At 41.4% G+C, this 21,065-nt stretch overlaps 1 protein-coding gene across 5 annotated transcripts in view; it reads left to right on the forward strand.

Annotated features, from left to right (window-relative positions):
- The first annotated feature begins 243 nt into the window (after positions 1-243).
- Positions 244-21,065, forward strand: part of SMURF2 (SMAD specific E3 ubiquitin protein ligase 2) — a 59,750-nt gene continuing 38,928 nt past the window's right edge. For 2 of the 5 annotated variants that reach the window (XR_016459065.1, XM_090121851.1), the window contains exons 1-2: positions 244-348; positions 1,467-1,639. Coding sequence is in view for 4 of the 5 variants with exons in the window: in XM_090121851.1 (XP_089977977.1) it covers positions 305-348; positions 1,467-1,639 (217 nt within the window). In the remaining variant the exon portion in view is untranslated. Of the gene's footprint in view, positions 349-1,466; positions 1,640-2,851; positions 3,329-16,014; positions 16,046-16,108; positions 16,399-21,065 lie in introns of those variants that run through there. The other 3 variants (XM_031598783.2, XM_090121852.1, XM_090121853.1) reach the window with 3 other exon arrangements.

Below are 21,065 nucleotides of genomic sequence, written 5' to 3' on the forward strand. Positions count from 1 at the left end.
AGACATTTGTTCATATTTTCCAGTATCCAAAACCACCAAATCCTTTGAGAACTATCTGTGAATGCAAAGCCTTCTTTTTCTTCCTATTGGGAAATTCAAGTGTCAAAGCCCTTTTCTGTGAAGCCATAGAACAAAAGAAGTTTTTGTATTTCTACATATTTCTTCAAAAGTTTCATTAATATATTATCAACTGTTAAACTATTTTGTCCTTCCAGAGTCCTCTTCAGATGCCTGAGCTCACTCCCTTTCTATATAACCCTGGAGACTGTGTCTCAGCTGCTAACTTCTGGCTGAAGAAGACTGGATGGGACTCCCTTCTGAGTCCAGCAGCAAGCTGTCATCCAAAAAGTGAGCTGTGGGGTGATGCAAGACACTCCCTTCCCTCCGGATCTGAGCTAGCTACCTCATCTTGAAAGGATTTGTGGCTCAATGATATCAGCTTAGAGTGAAATACAGATCACTTGTCAGCAGTTAATGATAATATTTACTTGCTTACCTCACAAGATCAGCACTGTAAAGTGTGAAACCTCTGCTCACCCTTGAAAATGAACTACACAAAACTCAAAATTTACTGTAAGCTGTTGGCTTATACAACCTGAAGCAGAATCAGTGAGATATCTGTTCCATTATTCTGAGAATATTTTCAGAACTTGGGGGATAGCACTGGCACAAGAAACTCTCTGGATCATAACAGTAATGTGGAATTCTTTTGTTGGAAAAGTAGCACTTTCAATCATCAGGTGCTGTCAGTATTTTTGGTATCCCGCATTCCCTGCAGTTCTTGGCTCTTTGCGAAACTTCCTGACCTCTGCTCATTGCAGATCTTGCACAGATCCTTCACTGAGCTGCTTGTCTTAAATTCCGCTTGGCAATTTTACTCAGCAAAGGGGAGCAATGAATAAAAACTCTAATTTCCCTACAGAAAATTGTGAGATACCATGGGACAGAAGCATCTGTAGAACATCCAGGCTACAGACATTGTAATGCTTATACAAAGCCAGAAAGGAAGAAAATAGTATTTTGCATCTGGTGCATTTGTCTATTCAAGTGCAACCTGATTGAGATCATTTGTACTCATATTATTCAAGGATGTAGTCCTGACCTAAATGGGGCAAGTATCATGCCTGCAAGATGCTAATGAGAGCTAAAGCCCCTCTTCTCTTACCCTATAAGATACATACATACTGAATAGAACTATCTTATGTGTCACTGATAGATTTTGGATGTACCAGTAAAAACTCTAAAATAACATAGTTGCATTTTAAACATAAATAAATAAACACATCTTCTGTGTGCATGGCAGTAATAAATATTGCAGCCAGTGCATTTTATACAGTGACACAAATGTGTGAGCTCTCAACTGATGCTCCAACACTTGCAACGTATCACAGCATTTTCATTGGAAGTTGAGCAGTCTGTTCAAAGGAAGCTTCTTTACTAACATTTGCTATCTCTGTATTTAACAGGCAACTTTGTAGGAAACAGGAACAACCCTGTCTGAGGAAGGGGCTCGATTCCAGGACTCCTTCATTCCCAGGTGAAGTGACATTGGAACAGCAGTGTCCCTGCTACAGGAAGTATGGAAAAATTCCACCTGGAAGAATCTGGTGCTTGAGACATGCTTTGGAACAATGGAGATGTGAGTCTGTGCATACAGGAGGAGACCCTGTCATAGAATCATAGAATAGCCTGGGTTGAAAAGGACCACAATGACCATCTAGTTTCAACCCCCCTGCTGTGTGCAGGGTCGCCAACCACCAGACCAGGCTGCCCAGAGCCACATCCAGCCAGGCCTTGAATGCCTCCAGGGATTTCCCCTTTCTCATTTTAAAGGAGAAAACTTTGAGAACCATATCCTACTTGTGAGGCCTTCAATGGGACAAAATCAATTCCTGCTCCTAGATTTGATTTAATGAGGTCCAAGCCCCAAACTCAGCCAAGATGAGACAGCTCTGGACATGCTAGTTCAGTTCTATGCTGTATGCAGCTTCAGAAAGTAAATGCTGGGCTATGCAGAAGCTTCATTACAAGCTCTGCAAAGCATAGGTCATCTTTTCGTCCTGTGTTTGGATCTTGGTACACAGGCTGGATCCTAATCTGTGACTACCCTTATAATAATACTTAACAGGTTGGCTCAACAGGAAGAAGCCAGTGCAATGACACAACTGAGTGAGTTGCATGTGAACATACAGAGTATTAGTAAGGTTGTTAGTACGAATAGGTGTGTGGTTTATTAGCTCAGCCTTCTAAAGTAAACTTTACTGTGGCAACCTTACAGCTTTTCTGGGAGCTTTTCCCGGCCTTCAGAGCCCCTTCTGGCAGTGATGCTGGGCCCTGCACAGCTCCTGCTGCACTGCAGTGTTCCTCCCGTGGGAGATGTGCAGGAGCTGGATAGACTGTGGAAGGAGTCACCTTTCGTGCAGGATGGAGCTAAATTAGGCCTCACCATAGGAATGCAAGGCCTTTTTTTTTTTTTTTTTTTTTTTTTGTCCTTCCAGTTTTAAGCACGGCAATTAAGACAACGGGGCTGCTAATTTTTAGAAGCACAGATAAGCAGCGCATCAGCTCAAAGTTCGTTGTTCCCATGGCCAGCCTGCCATGCTCCATCCACACAAAACACTGCCCCAGACTGCAAGCACTCCTGCATGGCGTACCCGTTTCAATTTAGTCTGGCTTTGGATTTATTCCCACACTATTTTTTCTCATTTGTACCTTTGCCCCCCATCATTTCTTTGGCTTCCCTCCTTCCACTCCGCGGTAATTCCTCTCAACCACCCCCGACCTCCCCAGGCTCGCCGCCACCTGATGCGGCCCCCGTTCGGCGTCCCGCTCGGAGCAGCCCCGAGCCCGGGAAGCAGCGGGACTCGGGGTGGGCACCGGCACCCGGGGCAGCGGCCTCCTCGTGCGGAGGGCAGAGCCGGGCCGCCCAGGGGAGGGGAGGCGGCCGTGCGCCGCCGCGCTGCTCCGTCCCCGGCTTTGTTGTGCTCGTCGCCCGGGCTGCGGGCTAGGGGGCGGGGAAGCGAAGGGAAGGGAAGGGAAGGGAAAGGAAAGGAAGGCGGCCGCGTCTCCTCCTCCGCCTCCTCCCCGGCCCCGCTCATGGCGACGCTGGGCACATCCGGGCTTCTCCTCCTCCTCCGGCGGCCGCCGCTGCCCTGAGCGCCCATCCCGACTCCATTAGCGCGTCCCCTCCCCCTCCCCCCCCGTCTCCCTTCCCGGACCCAGAGGCAGGGGGAGCCCCGGGCAAGGCAGCGCCGGGCCCGAGCCGCGGCCGGGGACATGTCCAACCAAGGGGCTCGGAGGAACGGGCCCGTCAAGCTGCGGCTGACAGGTGAGGCTGAGCGCGGCGGCGGGGAGCCCCGGCCGGGCCTGCCGCTGCCTCCCGCCGCCGGGCGGGCACGGGGCGAGCCGGGGCGGAGGGGCGAGGAGCGGCGGGGCTCGGCGGGACGGGGCGCGGCGCGGCGGGGAGGGGAAGCCCGCGGCCCCGGGGGAGCGAGTTGGTGGGGCGGCGGGGAGCCCCGAGAGCCCAGCTGGAGGGAGCGAGCGAGCGAGCGAGCGGGAGCTCCTCCATGTGTATTTGAGGTTGAACCTGGGCTTGGAGGCGTCTCTCAGGCCTCGGGAGGAGAAGGGGGAAAATAGGAAAAGTGAACTCTTCCCTCTCCTCCCATCCTCTCCCCGCGGGCCGCTCGGCTCGGGAACAAAACGCCAGCAGGAGCTGCAGCACCGGGCACCTCAGCCCGCCGCCCCCAACGCTGGTTTTTTCTCTCTCTTTTTTTTTTTTCCTTCTCCTTCTCAGCGTGAACTTGAAAGAAAGTGACACACGCTTTGTTTTGATCTCTTTGTTTGTTTCTTTATTTTTTTTTCCCCAAGTTAACTTCCTTAGTGAAGGTTGTATGCAGTTGGTTTGACATAGTGCCTTACGTGGCCAGCTTTCTTTCAGAAGACCGCTTGACCTCAAATGTTGTTAAATAGCATAAAAAACTGCTCACCTGCATTCAGGGAAGGAGAATAAGCTATTTCCAAATACTTGAAGTGTGCTCTTTTTACATGTAAGAACCCAGGTAAATTGATTTGGAGAAGAAACGCTGGACTCTCTTTAAAAAAACAGAAAAACCCAGAGAACTTAATGTGACAGAGTTGTTCAAAACCGATGTAAGGCCCTCCCCCAGCAGATAAATCATACCTTGTGTTCCAAAGTGTGAGTGCTTGATGGTAAGCCATTGGAAAGCAATGAGTATTGCTTCAAATATTCTTATTTGCAGATAGCGGATTTAACCAACTTGCAAAGCAAATTTGTTTTAAAGAAACCTGAAGGAATTGGAATATTTACTTTAGGCACATCTGAAATATTTCCAGTTTGATGTCTAATAAATACAGATGTTTTCATACTTACTTTTGCAAGCATGCTATTTTTATAGAGAAAAACAATGTATGCTTTGCTTTGGAAGTGCCTTAGACTAAATTTATAATCTAGTTTTCATTGAGTTGTGTGAGTGCCTATATAGTACACTCAGAAATAAAACTTGCGTGTGTGGCTGGGACTGAAGCCTGGAGCAGTGCTGCCATGTTTTTACAGTGTTTTGAAGCTTTCTCATCAGGTTATTGCTTTATTGATGCTGTACTTTAATGCTTTTTTCCCTCTGCTGCGAGTGCTCAAACTTGCTTATCTTTGAAACATTATGAATTGTCTGGAGCCTTTTGTAGAAGCATGGAAAATACTGTTCAGGCAGTTGTCTCCTTCACCTTTGGATTTTGTATTGTTTTGTTTTATTTTGATTAAGGATTAAGTACGTCTTCTAATCCTGTCTTTGACAACATAAATATGTCATGGGGAGTGTAGTTGTGAGCAATAGGCAGTGGTTTTACGTGCTGAGGAGACTGAGAGGTTGTGCAATCGCTTCCCAAAAGAAGCAGGTACGTTCTTGAGGAATGTTTCTGAGTTTTTCATTATCTTGTTTTTTAGGAGGGGTGTATGCTGAGCACTGGATGCGAGCAGAGTTGCCTTTAGAGAGACTGTTCCACTTTTAGCATCTCTGTGCAGTTGCTGAGAACCAGTTCTGTTATTTGGAAGCTTACATGAAATATTGACCTATTTCTCAAGTTAGAAAGACTTGAGGTATTTTATGCTTTAGCGAACACTGCGTGTTGTTTTTTATAAGGTCATTTGTTGTAGGGAAGTTTGATATGTTTAAGAAAAGCTGTTGCAAACATTTAACTTTATTAATTGAGCTGACATGTTGTCAGTTCTTGCCTAGGAATAGCTTTAAGTGTACTTCGTGGTTTTGATTACCCTTTTTGATTGGAAAAGCAGTTTGAGAGCTCTTGAATTCTAAAACTGTTTGGAATTAAAAGAATCTGTATATTCCAATGTTTTAAAAAGTTTATTTTCAAACTTGCAAATGCTATATAATCTTAATTTTCTTTGGCTTTACGATGCTAGCAGTCTTCTGTTCTGGCTTGAATATTTATAGGATTAATTCTGTAAACATTGTGTAATACTTATCTTTTCTATTCGTTATCTCTAAATTAGATACTATAGACTGAAAAAATGGATTCAAGAACTGGATTCAATTAGCAGTTTTTCAGGACATAAACATTAAAGGTTTAGATGGAAAACATTGTTTTGACTGACTGGATAAATGACAGGGTAATGTTTGATGTGAGGCCAAGAGCTGATCTGTAGCTGGTGCCCAACTTCTCAGTTGATCCTGAGGAGCCAAATAAAATATTTAACCTAGGCCTCATTTTGCAAAAAAAGGTTGATTCTTTGTTGGGACCTTAAGAAAGTTCTGAGAAATGTTTGGCATACCTTTACACTAAGTGTTTAACAGTTTATTTAGGTCTGGGTTCCATAACAGAGAAAAACCACAGCAATGGCATACTTCTAGTAAGTTTTTATTTAGTTTGCAGTGCATCTGTGTTAAATGTTTCTTCAGAGGTTCTTCTTGCAGTTGTAGCTGTCTGCTGTAAATATCACTCTGGGCTTCAGTGATGTGTGGTGGTGCATTTTGCACAGTCTTGAGCTAGAAAATTTCGAGTTAATTGTTAAAATATAAAAACAAAAGGCCGCCTTTGATTGTAGTGTGGGGGTATAAAGTTATTGCTTATGATTAAAATAAGTGTAATTTAAGTTAGCTAGAGTCTAGAATTGCAGTGGTCTCCAAAATTTATGTTAGCAGCTTATAGTAACATTATCCAAGGAAGCTGTAATGCAAGGGAATTTCCCTTCAACTCTGGAATTTTTATCATTGTTTTATCTAGATTGGTTCTGTGTGTTCCTGAATTCTGTTTAAAACTTATAGTGCAGTCATCCAGTCATCCTCTTCCATTCTTATTGTGAGTTTTTTTCTGTGGTTGTATTTATTTATGGATTTGTAGATACGCTGTTCTCCTTTCCAGCCCCACCCTGAGTGTTGAAGACTACATTGATCCTGTATTCTTCAGATTGAGGAATTAACCTTGCTTTCAGCTGCACAGTAAATATTTTGTCTCAACCTGTGAATTACCTGGTGTTGGAGCAGCTACTTCTGACTGCTTTGACTTACAGTGATGGTTGTCTGAGTGAAGTCTGTAAGGCTGTCTTTATCAAACAGAAAGATATTTTTAAGTCATTTTGAAATCTTCAAAATTGCATGGCTGCTAAAATACGAGTTGAATAAGGGTTGATGCTTAATTGAATTTATTTCTGGTCTTGTAACTAGTGTTTGTTGTCAGAATAGTTAACAAGTCAAGATGCTTGATAGCCACAAAATGGAGTTACACTGTACTGTACAAGGTGGTAATAAATATCCCACAGATAATATGGGAATGAGGTGGGCTGTGTTTGTTGGTAAGGAGTTGGAGGTAGGTCTGGCTTTTTCCTCTGACTGTAAGGCTTTCAGGTTCCCTGGCAGTTTGTTAATTAGGGAAGTAAAAGCATTGGATCTTTGTACTGTAGAAAATGGGCATCATCTCATCTCCTGCCATTTTTTTGTTGAATTTATTGTATCCTGATGGATAAAATTTCCTACCTGTATTCTGAAGTATCAAGGCCATGGTTTTGTAGTTTACTGAAATGATAACCAGACTTGTTTCTTCTGCCCTTGTAGTCACTGGATTCACTTGGCCCTACCTGGTGTTGACTCCAACTATGTAGCTAGCTCTGTGATGAGTGAAAAGCTAATCTTAGCAAGAAAAAATGCTGCCTTGTGTTGAAGGGTTGTAGAATGAGAAACTGAAGAGAGGGCAGAACTGCTGTTTTGACCAGCAGCCTGTACTTAAATGGTCTTTAGTCAACAGTAAAACAATAGGGTTCCTTCAAGAAAGGTGTACTTGACTTAATGACAAGACTTACTGAAAACTAGTACTTAAGAAATTGGAATTGATAAATTACATAGTAGCATGATTAAATGGCTCCAGTAATGACAAAGTCAATGGTCATATATGTAATAAGATTGAATAGGGACTGATGGATTCTTGGCCCTCTGTGTTTTCATAAGTGTTGAGTGTGGTTTTTTTGCGTGTATATATATATATACACTTTAGAAATGTATAGCATTTATAGCTGTGGATATTTCTGTACATATAAATCAGTTGTGGATCACACAGACTACACAGGATTGTAATAAACAACAGAGCAGACTCAACAACTTGTTTCAATGGGATCCGTTTATATGACAAAGTTTTATTCATCTGGTTATAAAATTTGTGTTCAGGGATATGCAGTGGCATACAGTGCCAATTAAAGGAGTAAAAAGACTCAATGTTTGTCTTTGGTTGTAGAATTAGGAAAACTCTGTGTAAAAGATGTAGAGAATTTGTGTTTGTAGGTAACGTATGGGACATGTGTAGGGGACAGACACGAAGTTTGCAGACAGTCCCAGTGTTTAAAAAATAAATCTGTCAGGGTTGGGAAATAAAATAGAAATCCTTGGGTAGAGAAACCCAATTACTGAGTAATTTTAGAACTGTACTTTTTGGTTGCATTTGAAGAGTTTCAGCTATAACATAATGTCTGTCTGCGTAGCTGAGTAACTCAATTAGTGGTGACAGATTCTTCTCTATTTTCTTTTTTGTTAATCGGTAGAAATCTGACCAGGCCCCAGATGAAGATGTTGTGTCTTTGTGTCCTTAAGGTGAATGAATGGGTTGATTCCTAAAAGGAGACAGCTTTCAGTGTTTTGTTCTGTTTTATCTCGTGGCCTTTGAAGTGTCTCCTTGCTTTGCCAACTTACTTAAAATGACATCTCATCATTGGGCCGCATCTTTCTTGCGTGTGTTTGAAGAGGTGGGTGATTTCTGTGGGTGTCTTCCCTCCTGTCATCACAATAATGAGATGACCTGACTTCTGACTTGACTTAATGGCATGAGTGTGTTGGTACGGCAGCTGTTACTGCCTGCTTTATTACATCAAATGTAAATGCTCATCATGTGCAATGCCTGAGATTATTTTGATCACTTCTGAGGGGAAAGTAAAGAGTAATGTCAGTAACATTAGATAATGCATGCAGAAGTAGCTCCTGCGTGTTTCTGCTATCAGCAGAGTGTGTTTCCTCCTTGGGAAAGAGGATCAAAATCTTGTGGGATATTTGGTGATAGAATGCTCAAGAAAACAAACTGTTGGCTTTTTCTGGCTACTTAAACTTTAAATGTGCTCAATGAAAGCAAAGATAAGAATGCTTGTAACTTTAAACAAGTCATCTTCTGTAGATAACAAAGCTCGGGACCAAATAGCCTAAGTGTTATCGTGTAAGTTTAAGTGGGGAAACTGACCCAGAATGGAGAACAGACGTGAAGATCGTAAAAAGGATAAACCAGGTAAAGCTGGGATTTAGAGCCATTGACTTTCTGCCAGTGAACTTGGTTCCTCTTGAATATCAATCCACAGAAAAAAGATGGTTCTGTTTGGGCCTTCTGAGCCCGCATTTGGGGCGATTCAGGGTCAGTTCTAACTAAATGCTGTGGTTGTGCTGTGCTCTGTTTCAGCATGCTGCAGGTTCTTGGAAATTACTTTTTTCTACTTCAGACTACTTAAGAGATTTATTTTGGTTGTTGCTCAAGCAAATAAAACTAAAAGGGCTGATATCCCCCAAAGTGTGGAGAAGTTATTCACTCATTCAAAGTTCTGAAAGTGAAAGAAAAAGCAGTATCTGAGTTTAAATGGCTGTATCCTGTTGTTAATTTTCTGGAAAGACTCTTGGCTGGTACGTATTTGACATGACTGAGAAGGATTGTTTCCTTGCAGAAGGGAGAGTTGCTCTGACCGTGGCTTTGGTGGTGTCACTCGCTGCTGTTCAGTATCTGCTATTCCAAATGAATTCATTTAAGTTGTTTCAAATATGCAGAGCACGTACAGACTGTAATTTACAGGTCACAGTAAAAATACGTTACCAGATTCTGCCATTACTGCTTAAATCAGCATGTGCAGTGCCATACTGCAGCAGGTGACAGTGCCATGGTACAGGCATCCCTCTGCTCCGTGCTGTGCTGTCGGGCAGGGTGGGCTGAGCAATACATCCAAGTTAAACCCAACCTCTTCCTTTTATCCCTGTTTTTCTTTTTAACTGGAATTGTCTAGGCCTGTGTGTGAGCAGTGACTTCAGCCAGCCAGGTGCTCACAGAGAACCAAATTGCTGGGGGTTACCCTGCCCATGGCAGGAAAAGCTTTTAAACCAGTGACATACGTTCATTTTTGTTCTGCCTTGACCCAGATTTTACTATTACCAATGGAGTTAAATGCAATCATACCTAATTGTATATTTTTTTTAGTCATACCTAGCTACTTGATTTGGAGTTTGGCGTATAGCTAAGCTAATAAATACAATCATAGATGCAGTTGTGCTCATATTTAATTGGAGGTGAGAATCTGCATTGGTAACAGAGAGATTTCCTGAAAACTTGAGCCAGTGTGGTGACTTCAGTATGAGAAAAGATCAGACTGTGTGCTTCTATATCTGCATGTGATGAAACTGCTACTTTGTGCAAAACATAGGACTTGAAGAGTGTCTGTGCAGTGTACTCAGTAAGTTTGCTGATTCATTTGAGTAAGAGGTAGTATGCTGCATGCAAGGATTATGTCAGGAACATGTAAACGTACTAAAATGAATCATTTTTTTTTTCTTGGTGGGGAAGGAAGCTGAATCTGGGTTAAAGTACCTATGAAAGCTGCTTGTTTTATAGATAACTATGTCATAAAATGTGTGTTTAAAAGAACTAAACGTGTCCAGGTAAAATGCATAGGATTACATTCATGCATAACTGCCTGGGATTAGAATTTATTGTGTCAATTATGCCAAATATTTAGGTGTCCTTATGGCAAATAGTTCTTCAATTCAACTCTTAACAACAAATTTTTGCCTTTTTATTGTTCTGAAGCAATTAATTTTATGTTGTGTGTAAATCTTGCTTTCCAGAAAAACAGATCTTACCCGCTATTTCCCCCAATGGCTTTACTAAAACAAAGTTTTATGGGTCTGAATAGGATACTGTATGCAGGACTACATGGTTAGTAACTTTGTGCCTAGCTGTAGTAATATTAAGGTATCCCTTTTTTTTGTTTAATGGCTAAATAAGTACTTCTGTCTTAATTTATAAGAGTTGATATCAGTTGTGGCCTAAGAAATGGCATAAAAATTCAACTACAGGGGCTGTGGTGGCAGAAGAGACAAAATCAGGAATCCTGGTGAACAGAACCTTTGGATGTATGTATCACATGTCCTTGTGATGTTGGTCAGGTACATGTGTAGGTTGAGAATATTGCTGTTGACCTCCATTTAAGCTAATTAATGCTGCTGCACATGCAAAATGCCCATGTGTTCTTCAAGAAGCAAAGGGCATCTGTAAATTCAAGATGCTATGCAGTAACTTGGGCTTGGCATAAAGAGCTGGATATTTGTCCAGAAGTTAAAGGCTTTAAATGTTTGTGATGGCAGTAATGCAGGAGTGGCTATGTTATGATGTCATGTTCCATTGTAGCCCTTCTGTGAGAATCTCTCACATCTCAGATCTCTACTTAAGAACTGGGTCAAGGGATGATTTTTAAATGATGTTGGTTTCTGCTTTGTTCTGCAGGAAGGATAGAGAGGGCCTTTTAGGAAAAAGTGACTTACAGTCATTTTCAGTCATATAAGCACCATACCTGGCTTGCCATAAAGTAGCCGTGCAGTTTCCCCTCCTTCCTTACGCTGTCTGTTCCTTCACTGCCTGCCTTGGAAGGAGCTGCTGAGGGGAGCTTAACATTCCCATCGTCCTATCAGAGACAGGGATGTTTTTGGTGGCCCTTCCTTGCAGCACGTGGTCATTCTGCCTGGGGAGCTGCTATATGTTCCCATTTATCTCACTTGCTTCTGTGGCCATGAGACTGTGAAGAAATGTCACTGGCGAGATCTGAATGTGGCACTGTATATATGTGCCTCAGATTTCCTCATTACACTATTTATCATTTTTCCTGCAAGTTTCTTTCCTCTGGTGTATTGTCCATCCTGTAGAATAAGTCAGCTATTTCCTGTGCATCAGCGTCATGCTACTTAATCTATGCAGGACAGCGCTTTGGACCCCTTCAGAAGCCTTATATTTTGAGTAGGTTTGTTGAAATTCAGAAACACGTTTGAGCAGGTTTTAGCAGTGTGGCCCAGACAGGAGGTTTCCTTGCTCTGCACCTGCATCGCTGTGACAGAGTAGCAGTAAATGGAGAGTTGGCCCTGGGCAGTCGGACCTTGAGAGCATTTGTTCCCTCTGCACTCAGCAGTGTGGTGAGTAGGAGTGCCTGTTCCCATGTAGCTCGAACACAGTTTGTGTGTGAGCATCTTAGATTTTTCTTTGCTGTCAGTGGATTTAGAACTATACTTGAGCCTGTAATACCAAGCTGAAGTTTTTACACCAGCTATAACAGCCAATGAAAACAAATGGAAGCGCTGGCTAAGTTATGCTGCCTCTTAACAGATACTTTTCATGCTCAGTGCCTAATTTGGGCAGAATTTATTTGGAGAAGAGTCTGTTAAAGTGATTTCAGGGAGATTAACATTTTATGTCGCACATCTTGAATTGCTGGGCAGGACGTTATCAGACAGGGGCCGGCACCAGGCAGATGTCTCTGAGTCAGCAGAGGAGTGCTGCCAGATTCAGGGACGGCCGGGACAGGAGCTGAGCACACCCAGACTGCTGGTCCTGTTAATGCTCAACTTGGGGGCGTGAAGAAGGGCATTAACCAGAGTACTGAGGGTTCAAAAGTTGGATGAGGGTGGAGAAAAAGGGCGTAAACTGGAACAAGGAACGCCTGGGACAAACAGACGGGAGGTGGAGACTGATTTTGGCAGGATGAGATGCTGGGAATATTTTGATGCCCGGACTCTTAAGGTTGCAGCAGTGAACAAGACTCAGGCTTGCAGGGGCAGCACTAATTCTCACGTTTCCAAGGTTTTTAGCAAGGTTTTGAGCTTTTAGCTGAAGCAGTTTTTAATAAAAATACTTGATTCCATGAAATGATGCCTTGATCACTTCTTTCAATTAATAGATGATAACAAATGGGTTCTATAGATTTTAATATTTCCTTGAGTAATCTATGTGCTGTATATTTGCAAAGGTTTTGGAGTTGAGACCTTTTTTTCAGTAAAGAATGACCTGCTCTTGCTGAATTAGTTGTGTCAAAGATTTTAGTTATTTTTCTTCATTTGATAATTTATTTGTATCTACTTCAGTGGTAATCACCAATATATTCCAATTTTGCATTTTATGTGAAGATATCTTTATAGAAGAGGAGGGCCTCTAGATTTGCATGACATGTCACCACCAGATTTGTACAGGAACAGCTTATTGCATTAATTGATTGCTAACAAATGCACTGTGCTTTGCTTGTGCCCAGCAGACTGTGCTGTGAGGAGGGCTGATGGTTGCTGTCCTGCTGTCTGCTAAACACATACGTGCACAGATCTGCAAAAGCACTAAAACTGTGAAGAAAGGAATCAGAAATGAAATGTAGGGCAATTGCATCTCCAACAAGAGAGAGGCACTGACTTTTGTTAATTCCTGTAGAGGTGTCCTCAGAAAATGGCTATATATAGACAAAGTGAGGAAAAATTTTAAGAATGATGTCAGATGTGGTTTTTTTCGTTAGTTAACTAAAAATAAATGAACTGATAGAATGTGAGGCTGCTTGGTTTCACTTTAAGGAAACTTGCACTTAACTATGAAGAAAAGCAATTAAAAAAAGGTTTATATTTGTGCAGTGTAACTTGCTGATGATTACTGTGCTACTGTTTTCTTCCAGTGTAACTGATAAAAAAGTCAAAACAAAATCTGCTCATATGAAGACATCTGTCCCCAAAAGCTGCTCCTTCTCACACCTTCTTGAGCTCTGGGCAATTATAAAGCTATTAAACACTTTATTTTTTCAGCTGATCCCCTTTTCCCCTGTGGAAGCCCTAACTCCTTCCTAGGCAGTTGTTTAGCAATCCCAGGGATGTTGCTGGCTTGAACTTTCCAGAGCTAGAGGTCGTTCTCAGATGCACTGCGTGCATCATCTTTGTGCTGAAATGAACGTGGTTCCATAGTGAGACTTTGAGAGGTGAGCTCTGTCTGTTACAGACATGAACTTAAATAGCTAAAGAATAGAGCACCGTTTTATTAGAACAGTGTTAACAATATTTCGTGGAATTACCTTTTTCTAATCGGATTTTTTTGTTATTTGAACACCTAAATATTATTTTTTTTTCTTAAAGGTCATTGTTCCTTCATTCTAAGGAAGTTGTTTTTTAAACTTCTTAATTAAAATATTTACAATATAGCTATTTTTGTTATGGTGAACCATTTATTGTTTCAGAAGTGAATGAATCATGTATTCTGGGTTATTTTTTCCTGGCAGATATTTTTCTTTAATGATTACTCAGGGCTAGCTTAAACTGTGCAGATGAATAATACTTGAAATACAGTATCTGATTCATCATTGCAAAAGCTACAATGAAGAACCTTGTAAAATATATATATATACACAACTTTTTCCTTCTATTTGTACGAACAGTACCTTAAAGGAACTGGACACGTTTTGCCAGGTGAGCAGCAGGACGTCCTGCCCATCACCAGCAGCTCCTTTGTTTGCCCCAAGCTAACCACAGAGGTGTACTTTTCACCTATAGGTTTGCTAAATCACTGTCAACTGCTCTGAATTGGCTTTTTCCTGCATCCACGAATCCCCTGTGCTCCACCACCTCTTATTTTAGGAACTTCCTATAACTCTTTTCATTCATACCGTGTGATAGAAATGTTGTTTGTGCCCCTTGGTGCCTTCCTCCCTGTATTTGTATTCCAAAAGCAATGCTACCTGTATGGGCAGCTGTTCTGGAGTTTGTGCACTTGATTTTCCACATTTATTTTACTATTTTAATTTTCTTTTCCTGCCTGAAATCTGTCGGTTCTGGTTTGCATTTATATGGATGTTTTCTTGAACAAAAACATCAGTGGATGCCCTCAGCTGTTCTACATATAAGCAGATATAGTTTAGTTTAGTTCTGGTGGCAAATAGAGCAGAAGCCATTGGAAGGGCAGTACGGAACCTGCTGGTAGGACATGGCTGTTCAGAGCCAGTCCCAAGAGAGAGCTCCGGTGCAGCGCCTCGGATCAGCAGGAATTCCTGGAGCCAGATCTGAATGCTGGAAATGAGTAAGCAGTTCCGTGGCCCTCTCAAAGTGGGAAAAAAAAAAAGAGGAATGTAAATACTTTTTAATTTTTTTTCCCCTTTGGGTGGGGGAGAATAGATGTGTTCTTGTGTTTTTGTTGATTATACTCAGTTTTACAATATTTGGAAGAGTAGAAGTATCAAAATAGCATCCAACATGGGCATTAGGTGAACTCTCAAGCTTTTTAAAGTGCATAGGAATTCTGGATGCCTAAAAGGAGTGACTCCACTTGTTGCATCTGCATAACTGTGTAATGTAGAACGTAAAGATAAATTCTGGTAGATTTTGTTTAGGATTAGAAGGGTCATACACAAATTCATCCATTTCCCACATTCCATGTAGGCAGGTTGTTTTGGTTGTTGAGCTTTTTTTCTTTGAAAACAGAACATATTTTTCTGTAGCCCCTACCCTGCCCTTTTAAGCTGCTGTCCAGACAAATATTTATAAACAGAAAGTAATGCAGTTTTCTTCTGCATGCGCAAAGCCCTTGGGAAAATGAAATGTTTTAGTGTGTGTGAGGCATTTAATACTTTGTTCTGCTCAGATTTATCTTTCGAAGAGATGTGGAAGTCTGCCTAAAAACTTGAACACATTCCCCATGAGCTTATATTACCTTCATTTAAACTAGTCAGACTTCCACTGCTGAGACTCACGAATTCACAGCCAGAATGACCAGAACAGCAAATACTACTTAAAAAAAGAAGCAGTTACTGGATAAACTGGTTTGAGCCCAGCTGCTGTGGATAAATTGATTTTGCTGTTGCTTTAAATCTACGTGTTGGTATTTTGGCAGAGTAAGAAAAACAAGGATATTAGAAAGTAATTTACTGCAGTGGGATTAGTAAAGAGTGTTCTGTTTCTGTGATTGGGGCAGAACAGGATGGTTTAGATGTGTCTGATAAACAGGACGAGGTCTAGTCTGACAGCTGGCAACAATAGTTTTTGCTCAAAGTCAGGTGTACTAAATTAGCAAATCTATTACAAGGATACAGGAGAAATCTCACAGAAGACAGCCTTGTAGGCAGAAGTGTTGCCAAATGGGAAATGATTCATCGTCTCTGAATGGGATGAGCACTGAGCAGAAGCAGTTTAAACCTCAGACTGCTTTGGCTCATAAACCACCAAATATGCGATTAACACTTTATCTTCTCCAATCCTGTGTTTTTTATTGTCTCCTGGGCAGCAATCTATATTTAGGATCAAACCACTAGGCTCACTGTTGGTTCTAATTTCTCTTTTGTAAGTTGGAGCTTACATGGGATTTTTAACAAAATCATAAGCTGTTTTCATGAATCCTAGATGTGCTCCATTCTTATGACCCTTCAGCAATATTTCTTCCTAGTGAGGACTGTTATACATCTGGAATGCAAGTATGACGTGAGGGATGCTGGCAGAGCTTGGTAAACCTTGGTGTAGTGCATTTTTGCTCTTAATGTTTAGTGAAAATAAATGATTAGCTGGAGATGTAGTTGAATGTAGTGTGCCAGTTCCAGGGCAGCCATTGCAATTTAATTTTTAATAGTTGAGAATCTTGTATCTACATAATACTGACAATGCCATTACTATTGTACAGTACATGAAGAATAGGCCAGGTGTGTCAGATGTTCAGAACAGGAAATAGTCTTTGGTTGTATCATCTGTAAGATCTGAAGATGACAGAGAAACAAAAGGAATTATATCATTTGAAGGTGTTCATTATTAAATAACTGGCATGTAAGAAGACAGTTGTGAGAGGGGAAAATGGTTTTGCTTGGTAAGTTACTGGATTGTTTAGAAAATATTTATATATTTCTCAGGCCTGGAACAGCACTCTGTTAGCTCTTGAGATATCCAAGCAGCAATGTGCCCAGGAAACGAATGTAAGGATTCCTCTGGAAAACTGGGCTTGTCAGCCTTGGCTCCTTCCTTACATGTGCAGCCTTATAAGAAATGGTACAAATTTTCTGCCATATGTTCCTTACTAAATATATAAATATATTTGGCAGGATAGGGCTGGACTGAGGTACCCAGATCTTTAACAAGGTATGTGATTGTGACCTTGCTTTTCTATCTGTACTTTCTGTGAGCTGTTAATGTTTTCCCCACTTATGTATGGTATTAGATTTCTATAGGTAGAGATGCAAGTAATCAGAAACATAAGTTTAATAAGATAACCAGGTAAAGGTATATATACTCCACAGATCTTTCTGCTGACCCTATTCTTTTGTGTAGGCCCTTAAGAAATACATAAGGCAAGATTAGGCTTCACTGAACTGCCAAGCTGAAGAGAGAGGCAGTTCACTTTTTTCCTAGAAAATTATATACAGAGAACTCGCACATAAATGTTTCAACTACATCAAATGAGGAGGCAGGATTCCTGCTTTATCAGGGAGACAGATCACAATCCGTGTCTGAAGCTGTGGATGATGCTAGTACTGAAGGACGATGTATGTAAAGAGTGCATCAGTCATCTGTATTCCCCCAATATAATATGGTTTCAGTACATCAGGTTGTAGTAAAACAAAATTATGCATTATTTATTGTGAAATACTCAGGTATGTCCTTAATTAGTGTGTTTTTTTCCACCAATGATAAGTGTTGAGATCATGATCTTTGTGAACTTTGTGTTGTTCTATTTTCCAAGGGATCATTTAAAAATTCACTCAAATATTTCAAGTTTCTGCCTTAGCTGCTGTCATGTTTAGCACTTGTTTCTTCTAAAGCAGCTGGCAATCCTTTTGTTGGTACCGACTGAGTCAGTACAGCATTTTGCTGAAGAGCAGCCTGAGAGTTACTGTGAGTATGAAGGGTAAATAATGTGCGTGCTTTGGGGCTGGTTTTGTTTTGTTTTTTTCTTTTGCCTCTTCCCAGGCAAGCCCCAGCAGCAGCAGCGTCCCACCAGGCCCATGTTTGTAGCAGTGAGAATTTTGAGACTTCCTGTTTAAATCAAGTGTGTGACTGTCCTGACAGACAGAGTGGTCCTGAAGTCTGAAAAGCTTCTGGAGCCTGCAGCTCCTGCTAGCCAGGAACCAGGGTTAGCTGCAGGTGCCTCTTGTCTGAGGGCCTTTTTAAAATTCAGGGTATTTTTGTCTGGTTTGTAATTAGATCATGAATTTCTTTTGTTGTTGCCTCCACTGTAGCTCATTCGGAGGGTGGACAGTTTCACCGCAGTGAGAAAATCTGAGGGCTCTGCTTCTTATTAGCGTGGTTTTTTCCCCCCCAGCACATTTCCATAGGTACATGGAATAGATCAGAACAGAGCTATGATTTGTTTCCTCGATTAGAATTTTCCTCACTCCTGTTCTTATCAAAGGAGCCTGAGAAATCTGTGGCTAATTTTCCATGTTAAATTTATTTACTCATCTTCAGAGGAAGAATCCCGTGTTTGCCAAATATTTGGGGGCATGCGACCTGATAATTTGGGACTAATGATTGCAGTCTATCCTGGGCCTTGCTTAAAAATTAACTGCTGAGATTTGTAACAAGTTTTTAAGGACTGAGGTAAGAATTCAGCATAATAATTCTTAAAAGATTGAGGTAAAATATCCCCTTTTCCTACTGTTTTATTTCTGCATTTCTAGGATAATAGAATTAATGCTCATAAAAGAGCATACTTCTCTCACATCTGGATAATATCCACATCTGCAGGTTTTAGACTACTTAATCTTGGTGACTTTTTTTTTTTTTGAGGAATTATGTTTTTGATACTGCAGGAAGGTGAATTACATTTGATTGCAATTGAAAAGATCATGCAGTAAAGCTGATGGGCGCAGCTTGTAAGGATTTGTTTCCCACCCTGCGTTTACTGGTGCACAATTTTATGCAGACTACAAATGTGAGAAACAGAAGGGATGACTTTTGAAACACATCGCTGACTGCTGATAGCTTTTTGTTTTTTTTTTTTTGCAAGTATTTACCAGTTTGTGATTTCAAGCTGTAGACTTTTGTGCCCAATACTGAACCAGCATAGTATTTAGTGCTTGTAAGTGGTCTATTTGGGATGACTTGTTGATACAATAGTGTTGTTTCAAATTGTGAAAAATGGGCGAGATGTGAGGATTAGGTCATTTTTTGTAGTAGGGTGGAGAAGTTAAGTGGAATTCCTAGTGTATGAAAGTTATGTGTTAGAAACATCCTGGCTGGTCTGAGAGGCTCCATGCACACTAAACCAGGAAATGCAAATATTCGCAATAGCCTTTGTTTTCTTAAAGTTTCCCACGTGTTTCTTCTGCTTGGGGCTGTGATTGAAGCCCTATCTTCCACATCCCCCCAGTGGGGATGGTGTAGTACTATATCATTCAGATTAATTTGCCTATTTGGTATATAACTTTAAAAAAATACGTATATCTTCAGGTTTTGCCTCTACATATTCAGCTCTGCTGGTTTAAACGTGAACCTCTGTGTAAGGCTCATAAGCCTTCTGGTGACACTGACGGTGCTGGGGGAGGACTGCCACCTTCACAGCAAAAGTGGCAGCATCATTTCTTTCCTTCACCTCCTGACGGGTGTATCAAATGAACTGGACACATGAATAGGCTTAATGATGTGCGTGGCAGTCGGCCCATCACTGAATGAAGCTAGGAAATGTGAATAAATGTGAATGCATTACTTGCTCCAACCAAGAATGCGATGGTGTCGGTTTTTTTTGTGTTTTGTTTTACTTCTGGCTTAGAGTGGAATAGGGGAGGAGAAGTGGAAAAGGAAGCCTTTTGTTTACAGTAAAACAATACTGTGAGGTAGACATCGTGATGTTAAAACAGGAGTCTAAACATGGCCAATCTCGGCAGGCTCCGTGTGGCCGCAGCCATGGCAGGCACAGGCTGCCCCAGCTCTCGTCCTGCTGCTGCTCCTCCTATGGGGATTTACAGCAGCGTTTTGTCATTGCACGAGGCGAATGATTCGTTGTCCTGTTTCTATTCCGTCATACAATACGTATTTATTATCGCTTCCTCCATGATAAATACATGGTGTTTGCCATCCCCGTCTTTAATCTCCATGAGTTGCGTTCAAGGAAAATGCGGGTCAGGAATTCTAAAATGAGTTGAATGCAACCTTCTGCTGCAAGCGAAATTTCATACAGTGAATCTGCAGCAAAAAAAAGTTACTGTTGGTTTCTGTCACGTTTTGCACTAAATTGTATTGCTTAGGACTTTTTTCACCTCTCAGCAATCCATATTGGCGTTAGGTGTTTGAGTGTAGATTATGGTGCTTCTGTTTGCTTAGTCCCAAAGGTATAATTGCAGTTTGTTGAGACAGAATTCAGAGTGACAGTGCTCATAAGCAGGTGCCTGTGATCCTTTGAAATGGGTTTCGTTTTACATGCAGTGTATCAAGGGTTTAGCATCTGGCTTATGTTGAATTTGAACTTGCAGGAATGCGTTTATGGGATAATTTAGAATTTTAACAATTATTAAAGAAAATTCTTTTTACAAGAGCTTTTCTTATGCTAAGAATACCCTAGTATGTATTTAAGAAGTGTATTTCAAAGCTGTATACCTCATGTTTGTATATCAGCCTAACAGTAATGGATTAATGTCACTGAGGACATTTGTTTGTCAATCTGATTTATCAGTATCTTAATACCACTTCACAAAAGCGTTGGTTGTTCTGAATTGTTCTAATGTGTGTTCCAAGTAAGAAAAGGCAACTGGAATAGGGATGTGATTCTAAATTTATGTTTACAATTCTGAAAGTGAATTGTAAAATAGTTGTCTACCAGTGTGAGCCGTGTGCGTGCTGTGAGCGTAGAGGGAGATGTCAGCTCCAGACAGTTGTGCCTGTTAAGAAGCTGCCAGCCCTTCCAACTTGTCCTGGGGCAGAAGGGAGCACGGTATGCATTTCCTAATTCAGGGCAGAAAAGACATGCAGATGAAACAGTTAGTGATGGTGATTCCAGGCCTACCTGGCTGCTTCCCTTCAGGAAGACAGCGGTGCTCAGCTGGTCCTCCAGAATTCACACCTGGTTTAATGGCAGTCGCCACCGGTTTGTTGTCCAGCCCTGGGGGAGATGGGCATCCCTCTGCTTGTTGTTTGGGACCTCTGTCTCAGCACGTGCTGCCTCTGGCCAGCATCTGAGTTTATTCGTATTTTAGTGCCGATTCTTCTTTAGTGCTCAATGGGTTATCTTGAATTCCTGCTGTATGCTGAGACTCCAAAAGAGAAGATGTTACCACAGAGCACTCTTAAAGCAGTTGTGTGTGTGTGCTTGCAAGAGAGGTGCTTTGCTCAGTGCTTTGGTTCTGTGCTCCTGTGTGCTTCAGGAAATAAAAAATAGTAGCCTGAGGTTTTTAAGATTGCCTCTGTCAAAACATGGAGCTGATAGGTACTTATTTTGATATCCTAATGGCAAAATATGCTTCCTTTATATATCTATCTGTATTTAATAAATGTCTGAAACTGCACAGCAGAGTCAGAAGTTAAACAATCAGTCTGCATAAAAAT

The sequence above is a fragment of the Phasianus colchicus genome, chromosome 20, assembly GCF_987193195.1.
Source record: "Phasianus colchicus chromosome 20, bPhaCol1.hap1.1, whole genome shotgun sequence".
NCBI lineage: Eukaryota > Metazoa > Chordata > Aves > Galliformes > Phasianidae > Phasianus > Phasianus colchicus.